General features: G+C 37.0%; 3 protein-coding genes across 7 annotated transcripts; 2 read left to right on the forward strand and 1 right to left on the reverse strand.

Moving 5' to 3' along the window:
• Window positions 1-343: 343 nt before the first annotated feature.
• On the reverse strand, window positions 344-24,141 carry dhx40 (DEAH (Asp-Glu-Ala-His) box polypeptide 40). Of its 2 annotated transcripts, XM_077723073.1 has the most exons (19): window positions 24,002-24,141; window positions 21,901-21,961; window positions 19,166-19,255; window positions 4,143-4,288; window positions 3,939-4,058; window positions 3,580-3,816; window positions 3,427-3,493; window positions 3,187-3,318; window positions 2,958-3,057; window positions 2,799-2,885; window positions 2,537-2,719; window positions 2,134-2,214; window positions 1,888-2,045; window positions 1,623-1,737; window positions 1,422-1,530; window positions 1,231-1,325; window positions 876-945; window positions 566-794; window positions 344-475 (listed from the first exon to the last, which is right to left on the reverse strand). In XM_077723073.1, exons 4-19 carry the CDS (start codon window positions 4,203-4,205, stop codon window positions 354-356), a joined length of 1,968 nt encoding a protein of 655 aa, XP_077579199.1. In that variant the 5' UTR covers window positions 4,206-4,288; window positions 19,166-19,255; window positions 21,901-21,961; window positions 24,002-24,141; the 3' UTR covers window positions 344-353. The 2 variants fall into 2 exon arrangements, with proteins under 2 accessions (XP_077579199.1, XP_077579197.1); XM_077723071.1 differs by lacking the exons at window positions 19,166-19,255; window positions 21,901-21,961; window positions 24,002-24,141 and adding an exon at window positions 4,387-4,938.
• LOC144200775 (P2X purinoceptor 5-like) lies at window positions 4,803-11,372 on the forward strand. Its single transcript, XM_077723085.1, has 14 exons — window positions 4,803-5,305; window positions 5,692-5,842; window positions 6,028-6,099; window positions 7,291-7,366; window positions 7,532-7,628; window positions 7,901-7,981; window positions 8,052-8,190; window positions 8,257-8,393; window positions 8,468-8,561; window positions 9,214-9,279; window positions 9,353-9,435; window positions 9,512-10,198; window positions 10,809-10,913; window positions 10,992-11,372. Exons 1-12 carry the CDS (start codon window positions 5,169-5,171, stop codon window positions 9,558-9,560), a joined length of 1,182 nt encoding a protein of 393 aa, XP_077579211.1. The 5' UTR covers window positions 4,803-5,168; the 3' UTR covers window positions 9,561-10,198; window positions 10,809-10,913; window positions 10,992-11,372.
• samsn1a (SAM domain, SH3 domain and nuclear localisation signals 1a) lies at window positions 13,094-23,509 on the forward strand. Of its 4 annotated transcripts, none has more exons than XM_077723074.1 (15): window positions 13,094-13,236; window positions 14,987-15,142; window positions 15,456-15,502; window positions 16,105-16,145; window positions 16,555-16,638; window positions 16,939-17,024; window positions 17,583-17,706; window positions 17,796-18,220; window positions 20,236-20,316; window positions 20,610-20,738; window positions 20,846-20,945; window positions 21,265-21,416; window positions 21,494-21,724; window positions 21,905-22,052; window positions 22,761-23,509. In XM_077723074.1, the coding sequence occupies exons 1-15, from the start codon at window positions 13,213-13,215 to the stop codon at window positions 22,913-22,915; spliced, it is 1,983 nt and encodes a 660-aa protein (XP_077579200.1). In that variant the 5' UTR covers window positions 13,094-13,212; the 3' UTR covers window positions 22,916-23,509. The 4 variants fall into 4 exon arrangements, with proteins under 4 accessions (XP_077579200.1, XP_077579201.1, XP_077579202.1 ...); XM_077723075.1 differs by having other exon boundaries at window positions 16,558-16,638; XM_077723076.1 differs by lacking the exon at window positions 16,555-16,638.
• Window positions 24,142-24,164: the final 23 nt, after the last annotated feature.

Here is a 24,164-nt window from a genome sequence, read left to right on the forward strand (position 1 = left end):
TTGCATTAAAAAGTTGAAAATGGATGCATTTTGTTGCACAGCCCCTCTGTATATGAATAAGTATATAATGGATGTATATCTCCTGACAAATCAAGTAAGGGCGATGATAAAGATGGAAGCCTTATTAAAAGGTAACAAAAATATTTATTGTAAAAAAAACATATTAATAGCCATTCTGGACTTTATGAATGAGGTCAAACATGTCCATGCATGACCTGTTACATGATTCATTCAATACACTATTAGTGCAGAATTGTCAATGTGCACGTCTTTTAGACTAACACAATTCAGTGCTCTAATGGTATGTGGAATAAATGCTGAAATGCATCACAATACATGCACATACGCCCCTATCAGACAACTTTATTCTGCTGTCTTTGCATTTTCCGCTGCAAATAGCGAGCACGTGCATCACTGACACTGCCCTCATCATTTCGCTTCTCCACTTTCTTCAATGCATCTTCTACAGAAAGCTCTGAAATAAAACAAATGGCAACAGTGAACAACACATGTAAGAAAATGGCAATTACATAAATGGCTAGAGTGTAAAAACAATCTGCAATACCCGATGGCCTTTTGGAAGCCTCTTTCATTTCCCATTTGGTCACCTCCTCATCAGTGACTTCTTCTCTTGCCACGCTACTCAGATCATAAACGTCTACCTCATGCAGTTTAGGCAGCAGATCTTTCACCCAATCGTATCTGATGGGACAAACCGTCCTGACATATACGCGGGATGTCATCAATACGTCATGGAAGAGAATCCAGTCGAGCTCCATCTCCTTTTCAAATAGCTGAGTTCAAAAAAATTAAAAGAGAACATTTGAAGTAGACTCAATGAAAATGTTTAAAGAGAGAGCTTGGAATAATCTTACCGATGATGATGGATGAATATGAACCATGGATCCGTGACCATCCATTGTGCAAAATACTTTTCCAACAGATCTTTGGAAGAGGAAAACAACAGTTTTTGGGAGGTGCTCTAGTGTGATTCTTTAACTTCTGCTTATTGATCTCACAATGTTTGTAAAGAATAGATGCCAAAATATTGAAAAGTACTTTTGTGGAACCTATTTTCCAATATTTATGTTTGGTTGGATTGTCTTGAGTAATTTGCAATACATTTCTAACATTCATAAGAACACACGAACAACCTTAACTAAAAACAAATGCAACAAATATTAAAACAGCCATTATGTAGGAATGATAAGTAAACAGTTTGCGAATTACCTTCTGGCAACATTGTTGAAGTATCCAGTGCACAGACACTGTCTAAAGAGTGCATTTCTATTGCCATCAAATTTCTCCATAGGGAAATCTTTCTTCTGGAATTATAAATTTGAACATGATATAAGATATTAAGCAGCACGATGTATAAAAACCTCAGGTAATCAAGTAAGTTAAGTATTAATGTAAAATACTTTTTGCAAACGGAGGAGGATGTCACGCAGTTGCGTCTCCACATTAAAGGCAGACTTCAGCGCCCTCCAGTGGATCCAATTGTCCTTACACCATACTGATGGTCTCTCACTGGGATTCCAATAGAAAGAAACAAGTTTTGTGAGGAAGGTTGAAACAAATAAATGAAAAAACAATATGAATCTTATAGCAGTCAACAGTACCTATCTTTACATTGCTGAAATACATTGAGAAGTGTGCTGAAATCATTCATGCCGCCACTACTCTCAGCCAGTGCTCTATGACTCTGATCTGCCATCTTCATTTTCTCAGGATGACCTAGACAAGACAAAAACTCCATAAATGGATACCTTTCGAAGAAAAAGGCTATACAATCACATTTAACATCAACATTCAGGACTGAAAGTAAGTGTTGCACATCAATAATTTAATTGTGGGTATTTATAATGTGACTAGAAATATTATTACCTGGCCGGATGAAGATGTTCTCTACAGATAACATGGCCGCTACAGGAAGCAGCAAGTCCTCGCAGCCATGTGAGGCGGCTTTGAGTAGCGCTCTGGTGAGGCCTGGCTGTAGGGGGAACTCCACCATCAGCTCCCCCAGGGGAGTTACTTGACCCCTCCTATTACAAAACACAACACTTAGTTCATCCAACACTATGTTGCTAACTATACCACCCCCCAAAAAAACCACAAGAGTGTTTACTAAACCTGTCAATAGCATCAAACTGATAGAGCTGTTTTAGAGCCTCCAGGATAAACCTCTCTTCAGGAGGGTCCAGATAAGGAAATCTGTGGAAAGAAATGACCACTCTTAACAACATAGCCTCCATCGTCAAATTTGGAAAATTTCAGCACACAACAAAACTGTAATTGATGAAACTTGAGCATTTAAAAATGGGAGTAAACTTTTGTTAAATCACTAAAAGCTAAGTTTCTACTAGTGGGGTTGTTAGTGAAGGCAGGTGCCGTCTTGTTTGATTATATTAATTGGAACTATATTCCAAAATACCTGAAGTTAAATTGGATATCGTAATTAAAATGTAATCATTTTGAGGTCATCCATTGCCACAGAATGGTTTGTAATCGACCAAAAGTATAAAAAAAAGCGTACCTAATGACATCATGTACACCCAGGCACTTGAGTGTGAGTACCACTGAGGTCAAACTCGTCCTCTGGATTTCAGGAATGGTATATTCGGGCATACATTCATCCCAGAATTCCTTGGTGTAGATGCGAAAACACTTCCCAGCTGAGGTTCTTCCAGCACGGCCTGCCCTCTGCTGAGCTTCACTCCTAATGGTGGGAAATCACAGAGGAAATTAACATATAGTTGCTGGCAAAAGAAGAGGCTTAACATAAGAAATAGACTCACTTTGAAATGGGTACCACTTCCAAAATGTCCATGCCCACCCTGGAGTTGTGGTTGAGCTGTTTCACAAAGCCGCTGTCAATGATGTACCTGAAAGCATAGCGGTCACCATGGTTACGAGGATGATTACAAGTGAAGAATACATTTAGGCAGCACACTTACTTTATGCCATTGATGGTAAGAGATGTGGCAGCAATATTGGTGGCAACCACACACTTCCTTATTCCTGGAGGAGGAGGCTGAAAGATTTGCCGCTGTTGCTCTGTTGAATGGACAAACCCGGATAATACAATAAACTGAAGTTAATTTATTATGTGATCAAGTCCAGAATACAAATACATTTTTCTCAGTCAGGTGAATGAAAATGTCATTAAATAAATGAAGCATTTACCAGTCGGCATGGAACCATAGAGGGGTAAAATAAGGAGGCCATCCACTGTCTTGTCCTGTACGTCATAACGATAGTCTATCGACTCAGCTTTTTCAAAAAGCATATCACAGGCCCGCTCAATTTCTGACTGACCTGTCAAACAAGAATAGATCAACATAGATTGAAAAAAAATCACAATCACTATTATATCACTATTATAGTCCGTAAAATCCAGTATTTCAAGATATAAGTGTATCTGACCTGTTAGGAATGCCAGAATATCACCAGCCTTCTCACTGGTGTGGATATCCAGGGCCAGAGAGACAACCTGTGGAACATGACACAAGCTTTATCAGTAATGCTGACCTTCAATTTTGAGCTCCAAGAAAGAGGTGACTTTATATTAGTTTATACCTCTCTCATATAACCTGTGCTCTGCAAGTCTTTGGGTCCCACAGCAGTACCCAATGTGCAGGTGACAGGAAAGGTCCTTCCAGGGATAGTATACACGGGGCAGTCACTGAGAAAGCCAGAAAGCTTGTCTGTTTCCAGGGTTGCAGACATCACCACTACCTTTAGCGGGAACGCTCGGCCCTTCATAGCTTCAGATGGATTAGAAAAGACCTTTTTCAGTAAACCCAGAAGAATATCCTGGAAGGTAAAAACAATATAGTTCAGTGTGTGCATAATTTCAATATTCGAAATGGTCAGTGAAGCTCCCGCTAAGTATAATGATGGTATCTGACGTTACTGGAGATTTTGCGGTAACTCACAGTGTTAAGGCTTCGTTCATGGACCTCATCCAAAACCACAACGCTGTAGTGAGAAAGACCCGGATCTGCCAAGACCTCTCTGAGCAAGCATCCATCCGTCATGTATTTCAACTGTGTATCCTGTGTCAATCAAATCATCACATCAATATAAACCCACGTAAAAAAACATTCTGCATACTATAAGCCTCTTTGGTGGTCTCCTACCTGTGTTGTGAAGTCATCAAATCGGACCTGGTAACCCACTTCTCTTCCCAATGTGCATCGCATTTCATGGGCAACCCTCTGAGCCACTGTGATGGCAGCAACCCGGCGGGGCTGGGTGATGCAAATTTTACCATTTTTGCAAAAGCCTGTTAACAAAATATTCAATTATTCAGTACCCAAACTCAAAAGAATTGATGATCACACAACAATACGTTGTCAATAAGTACATCGGCAGCTTGTTTACCTGCATCGTACAAATATTGTGGAAGCTGTGTTGTTTTTCCACTACCAGTCTCACCAGTGATCACCAGAAATGTGTTCTCCTTCACAGCCTGGACCAGTTTAGCTTTATGGTTATAGATTGGCAACTCTTTAGACTCTTTATCTTTCGAGTGTAACTTGGTAGATTTAGACATCACTTCACCGGAGGTTATTACAATACAAGTATAAAAGACTATAAAACTGTTGTACTCCAAATCAGAGTTTAAGTGATTAAATAAAGAGCTTATCTTGTCATCAGATTCCTACGTTTTCAGAACGAAATATACTGTTTTCACCACTTACTTCCGCAAACTATTGCGCTGTGTGTTTCTATTGGTCGATCAAAAGACGCACATAACAAATGGGCCGGGCGAGGATAATGAATAATTTTTGGTTTTGAAAACAGACTAATAGAACAAAATATGAACACTTAGGAGCAAATAATTGCAGAAAAACAAGTTTAAATGAGCGGTACAAGTAAAAATGAACATAGAATGATATTGATGAATCAATTCACGCCTGTTAAATTGTGCGCCTTTGATTGCCTTTGGTGATGCGGGGGGAATAAATTCTCTCAAAGAAGGTCGCCCCCTCCTGAAAAACAAGTACTACGGGTAAGCGCAAGAGTGTGGCGGATGGATGAGTTGAGAATATAGCATGAGCAAATGAGCAAATGAGGGACGGGACAATTGTTACTAATTTCTGATTAGGGACGCGACTTCAGTTTTCAAATAACTTGGATTAGTGCAAGCAAAAGTTCGCACGATGGCTGCGAGTGGATGGAAAGGACGACTTTTGTCCTTATTTGACTACAAAACGGAAAAATACATTGTAGCTAAAAATAAAAAAGTTGGAATTTTGTACAGACTCTTCCAGTTATCTATCATCGGTTACATTATAGGGTAAGTAAGACATTGTTTCTCTTTGAATGGCCCTGATGTTTCCATTTACAGAAAAAATAAATAGAAAAACAACAGTGAAATATTTAAATGCAAGGCCTATCAATTTTTGTATCTATGTTCAAAAATTAAAACCATAACTTGAATAATTATAGAACATATTCAAACGTTGCTACCTGCCATCCCTATTTTCTTCATCTTAGCCCTCTATGAGTAATTTTGTAAATTAGATGAGCTAAATTAGATGTAAATATGTTCAGGATAAAGGAAAAACGTGCAAGTATGATACTACAATACCAATGGAAAATTATTCACTCCCTTTTTCAAATTCACAAAAAAGTTTTCACTTTTATCAATTACAATATTTATTTTTTTCTAACCATCCACAGATGGGTTTTCTTAACCAGGAAGGGTTACCAGGAGAAAGATGAGACCATTCAGAGCACAGTAATTACTAAATTGAAGGGGGTCTCAGTGACCAACACGTCTGCGTCCGGTGTGCTGTTGTGGGGGCCGGAAGACTACGTCATTCCACCACAGGTAAAAAAAAATAAAAAAAAAAATAAATAAAAAAAAAAAAAAAAAAAAACATGCTCCCTCACCCTCAGGTGACATTGTAATTGTCATATACATAGGCAAATATAACTGTTTTCATAAACTAGCAAAGATGTCTATGTTAATCATAAAAGACTCGTTTGATGACCTTCTAACTTCTTTACATGCAGGGTGAAGCTGTTCTTTTTGTTGTCACTAATTTCCTAGAGACACCCAATCAGAAGCTTGGATACTGTGCTGAGGTATGAATAATTTGCAAGTTGATCATGCATTAAAACTTCGACTTTTAGTATTGTTCTTTTTAATATATTGAAATACAAATAGTTAAACTCATGTAGTTGCTCTCAGGTGGAAGTTAATCTTCCTTGAGTGAAGTGAGGAAGAATTACTATGGGCAAGTCTTCATTATAGTACAAAAAAGTACTATTCCTGCAGGATAGAAATACCTAAATACTTAAAGCATGGAAATTCTCAATTAATATTGACATAGACTTATCATTTTAGGCACACTTGTTTTTCAATGTATCATTCGTACGGCTTAATGATGCTTTAAAAAAACAATGTCATTTCATCTTTTCCTCTTTAACCTTATGCATGTCTTAAGTATGTGTACGAACCCAGTAACTCTTAATATGGTTAGGCAGATTCAGACCACACTAGTTTTTCATCTGGTCAGAAGTTAGTGTGTAGGTCTTGACTAATTCTAATGGCACAAATGTCTCAATTCAGCTGTGTGGGTCAGCGTGCCAGGAAGTCACTGTGTACTTTCTACCAAATTCTCCAGTGCTCATGGGTGTGGCGAGCTGTCACAGTGTTTACTTTCAAGCTGCTTTATTTACTCCCTTGATATTTGATCATCTGGAAAGTATTCACAGCAGCCTAGTGCCTAGTGCATCCATGTACTTCTTCTTGGGCAGTGGTTGGCAAGTATGGAACTGTATAGCGTAATATAGGTTAGTTAAACACACATATTTAATCTTGCACTGTCCGATTTTGGTCTTTATCTCATTCACAGATCATTTTCCAGTGCCATACAACAGCTAGAAACATACAAACAAGTCTGAAGATGCTAAACTTTACTCACATTGCACTTGCACTTATATTCTAATACATTTACTTATTTACTAATTAATGGATTGACTTGATTGGATTCATTTTAAGTCATATTTTATTCTCATGAGTGTTTTTTTAGTCTGCTCATATGAGATGTCTTTAATTAAAAGATACCAGAGGTGAACCTGTGATTTAAAATTGGGGTAGGAACATCTAGAGTTGTTCACAGTCGCCTGTGCCCTTGATAGGAAGTGTTTATCATGACTGTAGAAGCCATAAGATTAATTTATACAACCATTGATATGATCTCTCTCAATGTGCCTTGCAAGAATCATGTAGCCATTAACTTTAAGTTTTTGATGCTTCTTATTTGTTCTTAGAGTCCAAAAGTGTTGGATGGACTCTGTCAGAAAGATGAGGACTGCATACAGGGAAAAGTAGTAAAGGCTGGCCATGGTAGGACATTTACTTGCTAATCTTTCTGATCTTGTAATGATAAGTGGTTCAGAAAATGAAGGAAAGAATGATGGTCAACATTTGATTAACCACAGTAAATTATGGACTGTAGGCATTTAAAATTTGAGCTACAACATGGCTTGATTTTTCTGTATTTTTCCAAAGGAATCAGAAGTGGACGATGCATTCACAGTGGTGAAAATATCAATGGAACCTGTGAAATATTTGCGTGGTGTCCTATTGAAAGAGGATTTAAACCAAAGTAAGAATCTGAGCCAAATGGTTTGAATTTGATTATTTTCGATCAGCAATACTCAATGTATTTTTCCAATTTTTCAAGTTCTCTCGCTTAAAAATAAGAGTGAGGCCGGTAATGTATTAAAAGTATTGCTCAACTATAAGATAAAATGAGACATTTTGTTTCCACAGGAAATCCTATTGTATGATTAGTTTACAATATGGCGCAACACGTCCGACAATAAATCTAGATGAAACAAAATGTAAGGATGCTCATGACTTTCTTTTTTCTAATAGATCTGCGCTGCTTGCAAATGCAGAAAACTTCACCATCTACATCAAGAATTTTATAAAATTTCCCAAATTCAAATTTTCAAAGTAAGTATTCATGACACAAATCATCTGAAACTGTACAAACTGTACTACTGAACATACTTTGATTTCAAAGGTCCAACATTCTGGAGACAACAAATGTATCCTATCTGACATGCCGATACGATGAAAAACTCCATCCTTATTGCCCCATATTTCGCCTGGGCGATATCACCAGACGAGCTGGACACAACTTCAACGACATAGCAACATTTGTTAGTGGGATCAATAATAGATCATGTAATGAGGCACCAAAAAAAGACCTTATTGTTTTACACTAGGGTGGCTCCATCGGGATCCAGATTCAGTGGGAATGTGATCTTGACAAAGGTTATTCCGAATGCAACCCACAGTATGAATTTAATCGCCAGGACATAGCCAATTCCAACAAGACCATTGCAATGGGATTCAATTTCAGGTTATTTGCCTTTAGAGAAAATGATTTCTTTATGTGGAATTTGTGCTGATAATGAGATTCTTTGTTTCAAACAGACACACCCGTTATTATAAAAATGCTGCAGGTGAGAGCTATCGATCCCTCTTCAAAGTCTATGGAGTCCGATTTAACATCATGGTGAATGGAAGGGTAAGAAAAATATGAAATAACATGTATTACACTACACTGCATTCATGCCAAAACATCTTTAAAATATGTTTTATAATCAAAAGATTTTTGTTTACATTGGCAAATTAATACACTTTTGCAAACAAATTAAGTAAGGCATTATTTAAAAATAATTATACATTCACATTGCAACCTGTTGCACATTATAATAATAATTTGAAATTAAACATTGACATTGTAATATTTATTTTTTGTAAAAAAATATTTTCCTCAAATAAATTTTAAAAAATCAAAAAACTCCCTTGCTAATCTTTTAGGGCACTACTAAAGATTTAAGAACAAGTACAACTTAAAAATAGTAATAGAAAATTAAGCCTTTGTTAAGAACTAAGCCATTTTTCAATGGGTGCATGTCTTCAAGTTACTTTTAGTTACAGTGCTCTCCTGTGGTGAAAAGTAAGACTGCAGTGAATTATAAATCGTTGAATTGAACCAATTTCATTTTCTATTATTGTACATAAAGTGCTCACAAAAATCTATCATGTCTGTCTATCTGTATGTTTATTCCTTTATTATAACATGCCAAGCTGTTCATTTAGACATTATTTAAATGTGCAAATACATTTAAAGTAATTCGACTTTTTGTAATAAAGAATTCTAATTTTGTTTTCAGGCAGGAATGTTCAATATTGTCCCCACTGCCATCAGTGTTGGTTCAGGGTTAGCTTTGATGGGTGTGGTAAGTATCACCATTTTCTTTTTAATTTTATTCCTTTTAGACGAATTAAAGAATGCTATTTATATATGAACAGGGTGTATTCTTGTGTGACATGATCCTTCTCTACATCATGAAGAATGGCACAGCCTACAGAGAAATGAAGTTTGAAGGGTCCCAGTATGTTATATGTATACTTTCAGTACCACTAATTCAACTGATTTGACATGGTGATGTCTATTTTTTTCATTCACAGGCAGACATCAGCTGAAGGCAACCATGACAAATCCTGTCTGGCCTCTTAGTATTTTTTTTTCCTCCAATGAACCCAATTTCAATAAAAATCCGGATAGTTGTCAGATGTCTTAAAAAGATGAATTATCCTAGATGTTTATTCTCTATGTCAAAAATACTCAGAAAATATTCATAACTTTAGTAAATGTTAATCCTTTGTGAGATGGCACACCTATTTTAAAATCCAAGTTATATATGTGGTTACGCGGAAGTAAAATAAAACAGCAATTTATGGGTAAAATAATATTGTCGATCTACAACACATTTCCATACTGTGCATTGTTAATAGCGTGCTACACTGTCAGTTATCATGGATGATCCAATTGCATTGAGTTGTCCGAAACAATAGGGGTCATATAAATGACAGCTAAGTTTTTGTTTTCCTTTCCGCATTCCATTGAAAAGACGCACACCAAAGCTACATATCTGATTCCAGATTCCAGTTGGTGGACCATAGAATTTAAAAAAGAAAGTATACAGTGGTGGAACTGAGTACACAGGGAAGTGAATGAGGGATTTAGAGGGTGATGTGACAGTATATAAAAGGTGCTGCAGCTCTAGTGGTTTTCCACATCAAGACTACGTCAAGACAATATGAAGGTGGCACTGGTCTCAACACTGTTGCTTCTGCTGCTGTGTAGCACTCAAGGTGAGACATAAGGATTCAATTAATTTTGTAAAAAAAAATCTTAACATTCTACTCTAAAATGATCATTTAATTTTTTGTTTTTGGAGATTTTTATCAAGAGAAAAAAAACAATTGAATCGTTTCATTCACAGTATATAGGTTAATATTAAGATTGGTAAATGTATTTATTTTTAAACAATAGAAATATCCTAAATTGGACTAGTATTTTAATAATGATTGCTTTTGGGGTAAGTGTAGTCACATCATGGATCGAATACTACATTGGCTTTCTAAAAAATGACCAAATCTAAGGTCCTGCATTATAAAGTATTTAAAAAATATGAGCCATTACTTTTGGTATTGAAGGGGCACTTGACCAGAAAGTGAGTGTAACTAGTATTTGTATCTTTCATTACAAATTGATAGATTTGAGAGATGAAAACCATAATTTTTGTATTCTGACGTAACCGATGCCACATTAACTCACTCCAGCCATACATTTTTAGATCCCTGTCTTGCACATTGACACAAATGTCATTACTGTACATGTCATTCTTGTTTTCAGTGTTTTTTTAATGAATATTAGAATATTAGAAGAGGTGAATTTTTCTGTACTTTGTGTTCCCACCAGTGCTCACACTGCAATGCTATTTCTGTACGGGTAGCGATGAAAATGAATGTGACACTGTGCAGGAGTGTGGTGAAAACGAAAAGTACTGTAAGACCATTGGCGCAGGTTTGAACTCTTCTTTTTACTTCTTTGAAAAGTCCTGAAAGCGGAGCCACGCAGTAATTGGTGTGTCATTTTTTCCAGGGAATCAAGTCTACAGAAACTGCTCGGCGACGTGCATCGAAAGCTCTTCAACTACCTGCTGTCAAACGGACTTGTGCTGAACAGATGGCATCGTCATGCTCTTGCGTTTAGTCTCTCATTAATGAAAGCAAAAAAAATCTAAAAAATTCTAATCGGGGTGGACAATCAAGTTTAGTTTCACTGATACTGTTCATGTTTGTTTTAAGATCTCATGAGCTTCTATATAGCACTCAGTGGACAAGAGCTGTGATTTATTTTATATACACAGAAACATTTAATCCCTCCCTTGTTGCTTTATGGGTCAGTGATTTTTATGTGGGTCGCTGCTGTCAACTCTACAGTCAAACTGATTTCACAATAAAAAGACGTCTTTAAATCTGATTATTGTCTTTCAAATGTTCTCCAATAACATGCAATATAGAAGATTGAATGTCAGGAGAGGATTTTTTCCCGCTTCAATAGAACCTACACATCACTAAAACATACGGATATATTATATATATGTATATATTATACATATAGATATATATAGAGAGAGATCCTTTGATTGAGTACTGCAGAATGTTCAAGGTAACAATAATAACACACCTACTTTCACCTAGTGTCACTGGGCCTTCTTTGGCAGTATTACAAACATTATGGCTGTTTTTAAAGAACTGTGGCACCCCAATGCAGGTATATCATAGTGCCAGAGTTTTCGGACTATAAGTGGCATTATCCAAAAATACACAGTGAAAGGGTCGCAGTAGCAAAACAATGCACAAAGAAAAGTTAGAAAATTTACAAGATTACACGTTAACTTAATGGCAAAATAGGGAATACCAGTAAAAATAAGCCCAGACCCAGCCAAACTGAAAAAAGTGCCATTTATAATCCGGGAAGTACAGTATATCAAGATAAAAATGCAGGATTGCGGACATCAGTATTAAATCACATTATGTTTATAATTAATACTAAAGCTTCCTCGAGAAATGTGTTACGCTAATGGTCAAGTATTATTCATGCTTATAAATGTGTCCTCATCTGACACACTAACTGACTTTCACATTGATTTGAATGTGCAGAGTGGAGTCACGCTTCATACCAGAGTGAAAGATCATCCTATACGTGAGGATATTGGTGTTTGTGTGTGTTGTTCAATGTGCAAATATGGGTCATATGAGTTAATCTGTCAAGCTGCTTCTTCTCATCATTAGTTCAACTCAAACTGCAGACATGAATGGTGACTGGATTAATGGGCAGCTGTGGGGAACTAACCTTTGGTCCAAATGTGTAAAGTGGTTCATATTGGTACAAGTGCTTAGGGATGCTCTAAGACGGGGGGTGAAAAGAAGAAGGAATCCACCATTAAGGAGAATAGAATTTCGATCATTTTCTATTTGAAATTTAAAAAAATATTCCAGGAAGTTAGTCACTCGGTTTATTGGTCACCCGATACACAGTGGCAACATGTTTTTCCTGCATATCCAGTTTGAAAAGAAACCATGTGCCAACATGGTGGAGAAATAGCAACACATAATTAAAATTGATATTGAATTTAAAATGACATACTCATGCTCCATATTCCATGGACAAAAGCCAATATTTATCCGTCAAGAAATATTGCAGTATTAAATGACAGCAGTATATTACCCTTTGTGTAATATAATAATTAATTTATTTTCATAAAACACCTTATTTAGAATTAGTTACCTATATTTGGTGTACATAATATTCTTTGAAAAATAAAAACACTTAGAAAGTGTAGTTAATATTGCAAAATTGCTTTAAAATTATATATCCAACAATTTTACATATTAATTAATAAAAACCAGGAATTCAACCAATGTGATGTTAAAAATAATGGAATAATATTCATTTAATTTCACATACTAAGAACAGTTCGACTCCTTGAAATATTAAAAATATTTGATTTTCTTTTTGTTCCTTTCCATCATTAATTGTCTAGTATTTCCCAGATATGAATTATTCAGGAGTGTGCAATATTTTTGGGGCGGAAGGATAGTGAACAAAATAAAATGTTTGATCGAATTGTGTCTCATCTGCTTGCTAGACTAATGGTGGTCCATCTATTCAATTGGATTAGAGGAGGGATTTCACTGTGGTATTAATCTGACAAGACAGCAGCCGGCCACCCGGCCGGGCTGGACTCATACTGTGTTGGGTTTTACTGCCAGTGAGTGACGCTTGCTTTGCTACTACACTGCCATCAAGAAGCGACATGAACCTGTTCTGCTTCTCATTGGTAAGAATGTCCTGGTGTTTGTATGTGTTATCTGCCATCTATTCAAATTTATTCCCCCTCCTTGAGCAAGTGTTATATTTAAAGTATGCATGAGGCATGGCTATTTTGGGCATTGGGAAGGGGGTCCTGTCATATGGAGACCCACTCTCTTGTTTTAATTCTTGTTTACTTTCATCTACATTACATACTATATGCTATTTTTGTGCATCGTCTTACTATTTAATTTATCCTAAGTGTGACATTTGAACACAACTCTTTTAAATCGGAATGTATTAAACTTATCTTATAACATATCTTTGTAAAGGTAGACTTGGTGATAAAGCTCCAATTTTAATAACATTTTGCAAGCGCACATATTGTTGCAGCCTGAAAAGTGTATGCTGCACGTGGCTGGTCTCATTTGAGCACAGATGTTAGGGTTGTGCACTAGTAATGAGGATTACTCTTTAACCTCTGGCTAGATTGTTTTCTGTTACTTCACATGTGCACTATTATTATTATTATTAGAAACTGGATTTGTCAGGAGACAGAAAGGAGAACTATAATTTAGACAATACATTTGAGATATATGATCTGTTCAAGTTGTATAATGATGAGAGAGAAGAAAACAGCAATGTGTTGCATTGTGATTTCTAAGTGAACCATGTCGTTACGTGGGCAGAGTGGAAACTGGTAATGTTCCTGAAAGGAACGTGAACGAGCCAAGCAGGTTTTTAATCCACAATCAAAGCTCTTCGGAGGAATTTCAATTCATTCTGACATCAGGGCTTTGGTGCAGAGAGTGCATTAATATCCCGAGAGACACATCCAATCCTCAATATTGATTCTTTATGTCATGTTACTATGACATCAGTAAACATGCCCTTCAAAATCAAACATGTGCAATTCTGTGCCAGTGGTTGACCTCAAATTTCTGAATAGAAAAAACAAAAACAACAAAAAATGTTCCCATGAACAGGCATGGTAAGCTGATTGAACACAAAATTGCTCCGAGAGTGTAAGCATGAATGGTTGTCCATCTCCTTGTGCCCTGTGATTGACCTCACAATCCTATGGTTTGAAGGTTCAATTCCACCTGGGTCCTTACTGTGTGGACTTTGCATGTTTTTGTTTTACTGGGTAATCTGCCGAAGCCCACGCGGGTTCTGGGTAAAACATGCAAGCTCCACACAGGTGGACATGACCTGGATTTGAACCCAGGACCCTAGAGCTGTGAGGCGGATGCGCTAATCGCTCGCCCTACAATTGACTGGCCAAATTCAGGGTATCCCCCACTTGTAGTTATATGGGAAGGTCATGACCCCTTGTGAGGATAAGCGGTATGGGAAATGAATGAAGGAATTTATTGGAAGTAGAAAATAGAAGATATTAATGTGGATAAACAGTGTTCCATTGGATTATATAATCTGTTGTGAACTCTAGGGTAAATGATTATTTGATCATTCAATTTGACTCTTCCGATTTACTATATCCCGCCATTAAAAGCTGCTTTATCTGAACACTGTATTTCATGGCTAAAAGTCAGTCAGATTTAGCAAACAGATGAGATTAAATCCATTCATAAATTAGAGTGGGTTTTAAAAAAAAGTCACTAAAATGGTGACGTCTATCAGAAGGATGAGGACAATTTGACTCAAAGTAATTCCAAATAAAGCGACGTTATTTAATCTTTGGGAGAACAATTGTTTGTGTTTAGATGGATACCATCTTAATTAATAAAATGTGTGTGTATTTATATACATAACACCAGGAGGGCTCATTGGACAGCTTGTATGAAGCTGTGCAGACCTCTGACGAGAAACCCCCACGACCAATCCCGAGCCGCTATTCCAGCCGCTCGTGCAGCCCGGCTCTCTTGCTGCAAGAAAATACGACATGGAGGGGATCTGGAAGATCCATTTCTATGGTAAGAGCCGTTCCAAATGCTTGTGGAATTTAGAAAAAAGGAGCGCACAATGGTTGCTTAAGTGAGGAAAGCACCTCTCAAAGGAGAAAATAAAGAATCATATGAAACAACGATTATGAAACAGTGAAAAGTTATGATTACCACATGATTACCTTGGCACTACTGTATACATCTAAAGTATACCCACTTCTATTAAATACTTCCCAAAGTAGAATATCTAAGACAAATTATGTAACACCATCACTTTTTCAGGTGTAAAATCCTTTCAAATTGTTACATCCTCTAACATTCATTATGTCATGTTTTATATCAGGAAATGACAACAAAACAAGAAAGCAATGCTGAAAAAAAGAAAAGAAGGTAAACTCCCTGTCCTTACATACTGTAGTATCAAAACAGATTTGAGTTTGCTCCCAAAGAAAATTTTATCTAGCAAATTGTATTAGACCTACTAAATAAATCAGCCTAGCATGCTGGCTTTGTGCCTATGCGTTGTCCTTCATGATGAGATGTGCGTGCAAACGGGCAAGCCAAAAGGGTTTCCCACATGGCTTGAAAGGCCCTATGTTTATATTCTCTGGACACTAATGCTGTAAATCCTCCTCATACCACAACAGAGCAGCTCTAAAAAAGCAACGCAATCTCTGCACATCCTTCTTTCATCTGTAAGCAAGAGTTCTTAAGAAGTCACACTAAGTATTTGATAGAAAGCGTCGTTACTGTACAAGATCAATTCTGAAGATTTAGTTTTTACAGCATAGGAATACAGAATATAGATCAAGAAGATTATGGTTTCGGGATGCTTTAACTAAACGGATTAAAAGCCCACCTACTTATCTGCTATACACCTTTGATTTAAGAATGTATGTACCTTCTTGTTATGTTGTTAGTTCTAACACAAAATTAATACTAGTAAGAGAAAACATAAGTATAATTGATATGTCTGTTGATTGTACTTGCAGAACACAGGTATCCAAATCTGCTTCAGACAATGAAGCATTGGGTAAGTTGAACTATTGTTTTTTGTTTTTTTTACGGAGACAAAGTTTTTGTCTTTGAGGGTGGACGTAAAAGAGCATTGCAAGTGTATAAAGAAGTTAACAACTGTTAATATTAAGGTGTCAAAACAGCAACACACAACTATAAAAACAAACCAATGACTAATCTACCTGACATTTTAACACCAACATGGATAGTGACAATGGCTTTAATGAGATACTCCATCACTTCAAATGACTTCAACTCTCAAGAAGAATATTCTATTTTGGATAAGAGTAAAACGCAGATGTTTGTTTGCTCTTTGTTAATGACTCGCTCTGCTGACTTTCCAATTTGGACCGAGCTCAGTTTATCCTGACTCTTTAACCGAAATCCGAAACATTTGTGATTTGTTGGCTGCCTCCTCCCTCCAGCAGATAACGCCTGTAATGCGGCAGTGTGGAAGGGTGCCAATAGGCCAGAAGATTTAGTTCACATCAGCAACAATCATAATGAAGGTAAATAGGGAATAAATCAGTTAAGCTCTTCTATGGGCCAATGTTCATTTGGGCTCCCAACTGTGAGGTCCGCTCCTTAGTTCGTCCTTTTGTGTAAAATGTCATAAAAAAGCAATAGTGATCTATAATAGATGGACAGACTAGGTTGTACATAGCCATCACCCAAAGTCAACCAGGATAGGCTGTAGCTCACTTATAATCCTAGTGAGGACAAGCAAAAACTGGATTGATAGACAGCCAGAAAGGTAGTTGGTGATACCTATTGTTTCAAATACCATCTCTATCTCTCTCTTTTTTTAGAAATGAAGAGGACAAAACACAGAGCTGATCTGAAAGGAGGCAAATCAGCACATCATTCAGGTGCCAAAAAAAGGGATAAAAGTCAGGTAAAGTATTTTGTCTCTGAACTATGTTTCAAAACTATTAAAAATAATTGGCTCTAATGTCCAAATTCGGCATCAAACATCTATGTTTTGTTATCAGTTTGGAGAAAAATAAATTAATTAAAGCAAACTATACCTAATTTGTTTTAGAGGGGGAAATCTTAACTTATGACCATTCGGTGAACTATCTGAAGTACTCGCATTTCATTTGCTAAAATAGTAAAGGCATTTAAAAATGTCAGTGTGCAACCCAAGAAAAAATAACTGTTTTGGGTCTGGTTTCGGGTGCGCAAAATGGCACAAAAATTGAACATAACTTGTTGATTGGGTTTTAATACAGTGCAGATGGTCCAACGAGTGACACTGCTTTGCGTCATCGTTAAACCAGGGCAAAAGAAAGAGCTTAGAGCCCTTGTGTCAGGTCACGTAGAGTGCGTTCCTGCTGAAGCTAATAATATCAGGACGCCAACAAAAACAGACAAGTGACAGCAACCTATCAGTATGCCCACTAAAAATATATATATATTTTAAATTCCTTGTTCTATCAACATGTCTTTCCAGAACACAAACACCAAAAGAACCACAACGGACTCTAAACAAGTAGCCAAAAGGAATCAAAAACCTGGTAAAAAATCAACTGGAAAGAATGGAAAAGATGGGCTGAAGAAAAATGAAAATATCACAGGTAACAAAAAAAGGTTTTATCTTTGAATTAATTATTTGTGGAATTATTGTAGCATGTATGTTCATATTATCTACTTCTGTGTTCCACAGTGCACCCTCCAAGAGGAGACACCAGTCCTCTCATGGGCCCACTCTACCTAAATGTCCCCCACAAGTGTGACGGGAGGCCCTACCCGAGTAAATTCTCCACCCTTCCGATACAAGATAGCACAACTCCAGGCCACTGCAACGACATGCTCAGCTTGCCTGGTGGTGCAACACCTACGCACTGCCACAACCAGAACCAACGCTGGAGCAACCCGACTGACAACAGTCCCATCTGGGGAACAGTGTTACATACATGCCGCAGACCACTCACTGAGTACCACGTTTCCCCTGATGAATTCACTCTGCATCATTCAAATGAAATGCAAGAGGAGGAGGACAAGGATGGCAACTTGAGTATGAACTGCAAACTCCTTATTCCCCCAAAAGTGACACGGTCATTTAATGACTTGGATCTGTTGGAACCCAACGTAAGTCCTACCGCAACGTGAAAAACAATGCAACTAAAACAAGTAAATGTATGTTTGTTTTATAGCCACCGCAGAGGTCATTAAGTCCAATGCTATATTACTTTGAACCCAGCCCAACTTTGAGTAAAAGTATATTATTGCTGTATATCTTTCAGATAGCAACGACTCAAATTAGTATAGTGACAAGGTAAAATGATAAATCCTTCATTCATTCATTCATTCTCAGCACTTCTTATCCAGGCCAGTAATAGGGACACTGATAATCAGTTTTCTTTCCCTTACAATGGCAAAAACAAGAACACAATATAGAAACGAAGTTAAAACAATTGTGAATGATCAGACTGATTTGTGGGTCAGATGTAAAAACAGAGCAAGATGGCAAGAGAGAGGGAGAGAAAAACTGTAATCTGGATTGAAAGGAGGTTGTGCCTGATTGCAAACGCAGGGATTAGGCAATTGTCATGTTTTTACAATTCCCTTGTTTTTAACAAGTGAGCGTTTGAAACCCGTCTGCATTTCAATGTCATTTATTGACTAGGGCATCTTGTGTTTTTCCGTTGTCATAAATGAAAACTTTTTAAAAGGCGTAGCAAGTGACCAACGGAAATGGATTTCGACATAACAACCACTTCGAGCATCAGCACTTCCTCAAAGGCAAAGCCCAACATTAAGAAATGAATAAAGAAACACAAAAATTTTAGGCATCATGTAACCTTAACTACTTTCAATAGGTCTATTAAAATGACAAATTGAGGGTTTAAAAAAATGAATTAAAATAAAATTAAGACGACTGATTTTTAAGTAGCTAAAGTTTTCATTCTGTTTTGAATTTCAAAAAATAAGAAGCATTATACTAATTTCTCCCTAAAGTTAAAATACAATGGAATATAAAAAGAAGTTTAACTGGTGCATTGTGACGTCACTTCACCATTGGCGTCATCTTACCCCAAAGTTGAATTCTTCCTGGATGTGATGTTGATGTTTTTAGTCAAACGGGACCACAGGGGCCTCAACTTTTTCCTTTCAAAAGAAATTCTGCAACGACAAACACAAAGTCAGTTGCTTCACTTCCTGTGTGTTGCAAGAAAGTCAGACACACTTCCACAGCATCAGTGAACACTTGAGAGTCAGAAGACTGAAAAAAATATAGAGTTTAAAAAAATACCAAGATCAGTCAAGATTGAGACTACATTTGAGGGCAGAAAAAAGAAAATGTTACAAAGAGCAGCTTCCAATGTGTCTGACAAAACAAAGAGCAGCAAACCAAAGGTAGGAAAATTAACTTTTAGTGGAATATACATTAGTAATCTATTGAAGAATTGATGGAACCAACATTCATTATTTGAACATTGTCTCTAGCAAACCCACATATTTTAAAAAGAACCAAAAACTGTGAATTTGATCAGAATGAGGGCAAGGATTTTATAGAGTTAAACCTTCAAACTGGCTTGTCTGTATTTTTGGATGGCAGAGGACAATGTTTATACTGTCATTGCATTAAATCAATCCACAGGGGACTGTCGAGGAGCGCATGGCTCATATTTAACCCAGGATTTTCCCTGGGATTACTTGGTTTACATAATTATTCACTGCTCTGTTGTGCGGATGACGCAAGGTTTGAGAGAGATTATAATGACTTTCAGTTTTATGAAAATTTCGGAATGAAACATGGAAGATTAACTCTGCGAGAGAAGCAGGCGAAAGCATGAGAGCGTATCGGTAACTCTGGTTACTGTATTGGAAAACTTGTCAAAACACTCTCCACAAAATTCCGTCAACCTTGACTTCAATATGAAAGCAGTGTTGAAGTCATGTAAAATTGAACTGCATAATACTGGTGGCTAAGTCTAATTATATTGCTGTAATTAATATTTTATTTGAGGGTATTTAAATGAAACAATGAAGACTACAGAGCTCAAAGCAGCTATTGTGTAATTAGACTTCAGTGTGTTGACATGGTGAATTTTAGTAGAATAATTTTTTTTTTATTTCTAAATAATGAATCTCCTTCACAGCGTTCCACAAGCTTTGGCAGGTTTGATGGGTTCAGACAAAATCCGTCTCCAGCCAAAACAGAGGAGAATGGAACAGATATGGTTTGTACATCTTCATTTTTAGACTGAGCAATAACTCCTTTAAATAAAATTTAGATTTTTTTTGTTCTCCTTTTCGGAATTTGATACTCTTGTCGACTCAATAAGTCTCTACCTAATTAATGCTGTTAATCAACCTTGGGACAATAAAAAAATATATATTTATAATAAGAAGAAGAATGTGATGCATATGTCTCTCTAAAATATAACTAGCAAATTTGATTGTGATTCATTCTCAATGACGGTATAGTAACTATTTTAATTTCATAATTAAGATATTGTTATTTTTTTCACAGACTTCAGTGGCATGTGAGAGCGCAGAGCCAAACAAACCAGCTGGAATTGGGAAGAAAATGAAGGCAATTTCATTGACCATGCGTAGGAAAGTGGGCAAAAAGCATGCCAAGTCTTTTTCAGAGGAGATAGTAAGTTTTTTCTAAAAGCGCAATACTATTAATATTTAAATCATTTTGGGCTGGGATTATTTGAATGCTGAACAACAATAAAAAGCTTAACCATTTATCTGTAACAGGTTGGGGATACAGGGACCGAAACTACATCAGCAAATGAACAGAACTCAACGAGGGCCAGCAACTCCCTGGAAAGCCTTTACAGTGGACAGAGTTCTTCAAGTACGCATACTATTATAATACAAGATTGTTCAAAAAAGAAAAACAAAAACAAATGAAGCTTCTACCACATTCACCAGAAACAAAATTCCGTACGCCTTGACATTCAGTTGTGTAGAATTGTACTACATAATACTGGTAGCTAAGTCTAACTCACAGAAAGAAAATAGTATGTATGTGAGCATGTTTTTAACAATGCAACTTTTTAACGTCATCTACTGGCCAGGTATGTGTATTACCTGCTTTTTGGATAAGTCAGAACTAGTATATAGTACTAGCGAACGACTATATCAGCTTTGGTTTCTGCTTGTCCTGGTTTCAGGTGGTGTAACCAGTGAGTCTAATTGTTCAGGTCAGAGGGATGGTCTGAGGTTAGAAGAAGACGGTTCCTATCAGGGTCAGTTTTGTGGCAGAGCTCGTGTCCACACTGACTTTGTCCCAAGCCCCTACGACACAGACTCTCTCAAACTTAAGGTACACGCCTTTACAATATAATGGTCTTGTACACATTGAAAATTCTGATGCAAATGTTTTTTTTTTCAATGTTCCAGACTGGTGACATCATCAACATCATCAGCAAGCCTCCAATGGGTATTTGGACAGGGATGCTCAACAACAGAGTGGGAAACTTCAAATTCATCTATGTGGACATTTTGTTGGAAAAGGAAGAAAAAGGAGAAGAGGAAGACAATGACGAGGCTCTCAAAGTACGACAACAAAAACTGTGTCAAAGACCACGACCCAAAACGTTGCTGGAACTGCTCGAAAGACTAAATCTGGAGGTGAGAATGAACATGATTGTAGTGGCACGTAAATTAGTGGATAGATGGTGCTGAATTACAGCAGCTGGTTTAAACTAGATATAAATTAATGGATAGTATTGGAAATGGGCACTAACTGTTTACTGGTTTTATTGACATTTTATTGTGAAGAAAATAATGTGTAAATGGGATCTTACCTAGGAGTACGCATCTGCCTTACTCCTCAACGGCTACCAGACAGTGGAGGACCTCACACACCTGCAGGAGAAACATCTCATTGAGCTCAATGTCAAAGACCCCGAGGATAGATGCAAGTTGTTGGCTGCCTCTCAGTGTCGCTACTCAGAAGGTGAGAAACAGCACCGTTTCTTTGGGTTATAGTTATCTAAAAAACATTGTTTATCCCATTTTTCCTCCATCTGACTATTGTTACTTTTACATAAGTTTGTTTTTGGTTTCAGATCATATAAAAAGTGCCAAGCAAAAGTGCAACTTATAGTTTGTGATGTACTGTAGTAATTAAAATGTCAGGGACCTATGATAACAGAAAATTCCCCAAATAGTTGACCAAAAAAACTGCTGGCAATGATTACAAAAGTCACCATTTTAGCATGTTTTTTTCCATTGATGTTGCATTGACCATAGATTACTTTAAGATATGAACCACTCTCTAAAAGGCAATCATTTACGAGAAAACACCATCTCAGTTAGTGGGAAATGTTTGTGACACCTTCAAATGTAAAATAGCAGACAACAGCAGTCTTATCTTGACTTCCTGAGAGTCAAATAGAAAGTGCTGAAAAAGGCAAGAAGGCTTATTTTTTGCTGTCTCAAAGCAAGAAGCAAAAATACCCAACATTAGTGTGCAGATATTTAACAGTAGCAGGTTAAATCAAGTTTTACCATTTTACTGCACTCAGCATGAAACAAAAAAGGTTATTGTTTTTTGTTAATGCTTTTTCTTGGGATAAAATTCAAGTAGGGTGTTGTGTTTGTTGAAAAGTTTAACCACATTTCTGGGTATCTTTTGGTCTTGACTTTTTTCCTTTCTCTGCAGGTGATGACGTCAGTAATGTGGCTGAAACCAAATCTCCAAGTGCTCTACAGGAAGAAGACAGCGACTGTCCCAGGGACTCAGGCTGCTTCATTCCATCCGAATGCTCAGACAGTAAAGAGGATACAGAACAGCTCAACGAAAGTGTGGCTTCTTAATCCACTGTCCTCATTTCAGGCCACCCTGTGATTCTTTTCTACTTAATATAATGTTTTTTCCCCATTGGATACAAATGTTCTGAAAATGTTACAAAAATTTAACAATTGTTAATTTGGTTTAATATGGGATCAAGTATTTTTATTTTCATCAGTGAATACTTTAAAAGATGATAAGGATCCTCCTGGGTATTTGTAAAAGTTTCTTATGCACCCTCTTTATATGTAAAGATTCACTATGCTCTATGTGATATGCTGAATATCAATTTTCTATTGGTTTGATTAGTGTGACTTTATTGTATTTATTTCACTCAGCATTTTTACTTTTTTCATGATCTCTTGTAAGAAAAGCCCCCAACTCCTTTCATCACATCTTGTAACCTTTCCTTATCCATTAGTAGGTGGAATATTTCATTGGCATGGGATTTTGATAATAATGTATATTAAGTCCAAAGTTGCCTTTTACTGTAAAAATATGCATACTATATGTCGTTTGCAAGGATTAAATGTGCGTCTGTAAATGGCATAAAGAAAGAATGGCTACACTTATTGTGAGTATTTCTGTCAATAACCAAGAATAAATTGCCAACTATCTTATTGAGTCTTATTTTATTACAATACTACTAGAGACTCCTCATATGTTTTGTTCATTTTGAATAGTTAGCGCGTCGGCTTCACAGTTCTGGGGTCGAGAGTTTGATCCCAGGTCAGTCGTCACAGTGTGGACTTTGCATGTTCTCCCAGGGCGTGCATAGGTTTTGTCCGGGTACTCCGGTTTCCTCCCAGATCCCAAAGATATGCAGGGTAGGCTGGTTGAACACTGTAAATTGACCTGAGGTATGAGTATAAGCGTGGATGGTTGTCCCTTTCATTGTGCCCTGCGATTGGCTGGGAACTGATTCAGGGTGTCCCCTGTCTGGTGCCGGAGTCAGGTGGGATAGGATCCAGCACCCCCCGCGACCCTTGTGAGGATGCGCGGTTCAGAAAATGAATGAATATTGATATCACCTTTATCTGCAGTAGAAATTCAGGTCATCGGGAATCATATAGCCATAAAAAAGCATTTCTCTATCTATTTTTCAAACTGACCTTGTGTTACCAAAAGTTGAAGTTCGCGGTTCCCGATCCACTTCTGGTTCACGTGATGTAAAATGAAGCAATCTACCGATTTTATTCTCGTAATTTTCTGACAGTTCTCCCACGCTGGCCTTTCGAAATGTTTGTTTCACTGATTGCTGCTTTCTGGGAGATG

This window comes from Stigmatopora nigra, chromosome 8 (assembly GCF_051989575.1).
Source record: "Stigmatopora nigra isolate UIUO_SnigA chromosome 8, RoL_Snig_1.1, whole genome shotgun sequence".
NCBI lineage: Eukaryota > Metazoa > Chordata > Actinopteri > Syngnathiformes > Syngnathidae > Stigmatopora > Stigmatopora nigra.

Excerpts from the sequence above, each read along its gene's own strand:
- dhx40 (XM_077723071.1), bottom strand. The coding sequence starts at position 4,558 with ATGTCTAAATCTACCAAGTTACACTCGAAAGATAAAGAGTCTAAAGAG. Across the intron at positions 3,319-3,426 it reads TATTCTGGCATTCCTAACAG|GTCAGTCAGAAATTGAGCGG; the intron begins GTCAGATACACT and ends CTTGTTTGACAG. Across the intron at positions 2,886-2,957 it reads CTTACCATCAATGGCATAAA|GTACATCATTGACAGCGGCT; the intron begins GTAAGTGTGCTG and ends CTATGCTTTCAG.
- samsn1a (XM_077723074.1), top strand. The coding sequence starts at position 13,213 with ATGAACCTGTTCTGCTTCTCATTG. Across the intron at positions 13,237-14,986 it reads ACCTGTTCTGCTTCTCATTG|GAGGGCTCATTGGACAGCTT; the intron begins GTAAGAATGTCC and ends ACATAACACCAG. Across the intron at positions 16,639-16,938 it reads CAGCAACAATCATAATGAAG|AAATGAAGAGGACAAAACAC; the intron begins GTAAATAGGGAA and ends CTCTTTTTTTAG.
- LOC144200775 (XM_077723085.1), top strand. The coding sequence starts at position 5,169 with ATGGCTGCGAGTGGATGGAAAGGACGACTTTTGTCCTTATTTGACTAC. Across the intron at positions 6,100-7,290 it reads AGCTTGGATACTGTGCTGAG|AGTCCAAAAGTGTTGGATGG; the intron begins GTATGAATAATT and ends ATTTGTTCTTAG. Across the intron at positions 8,394-8,467 it reads GCAATGGGATTCAATTTCAG|ACACACCCGTTATTATAAAA; the intron begins GTTATTTGCCTT and ends TGTTTCAAACAG.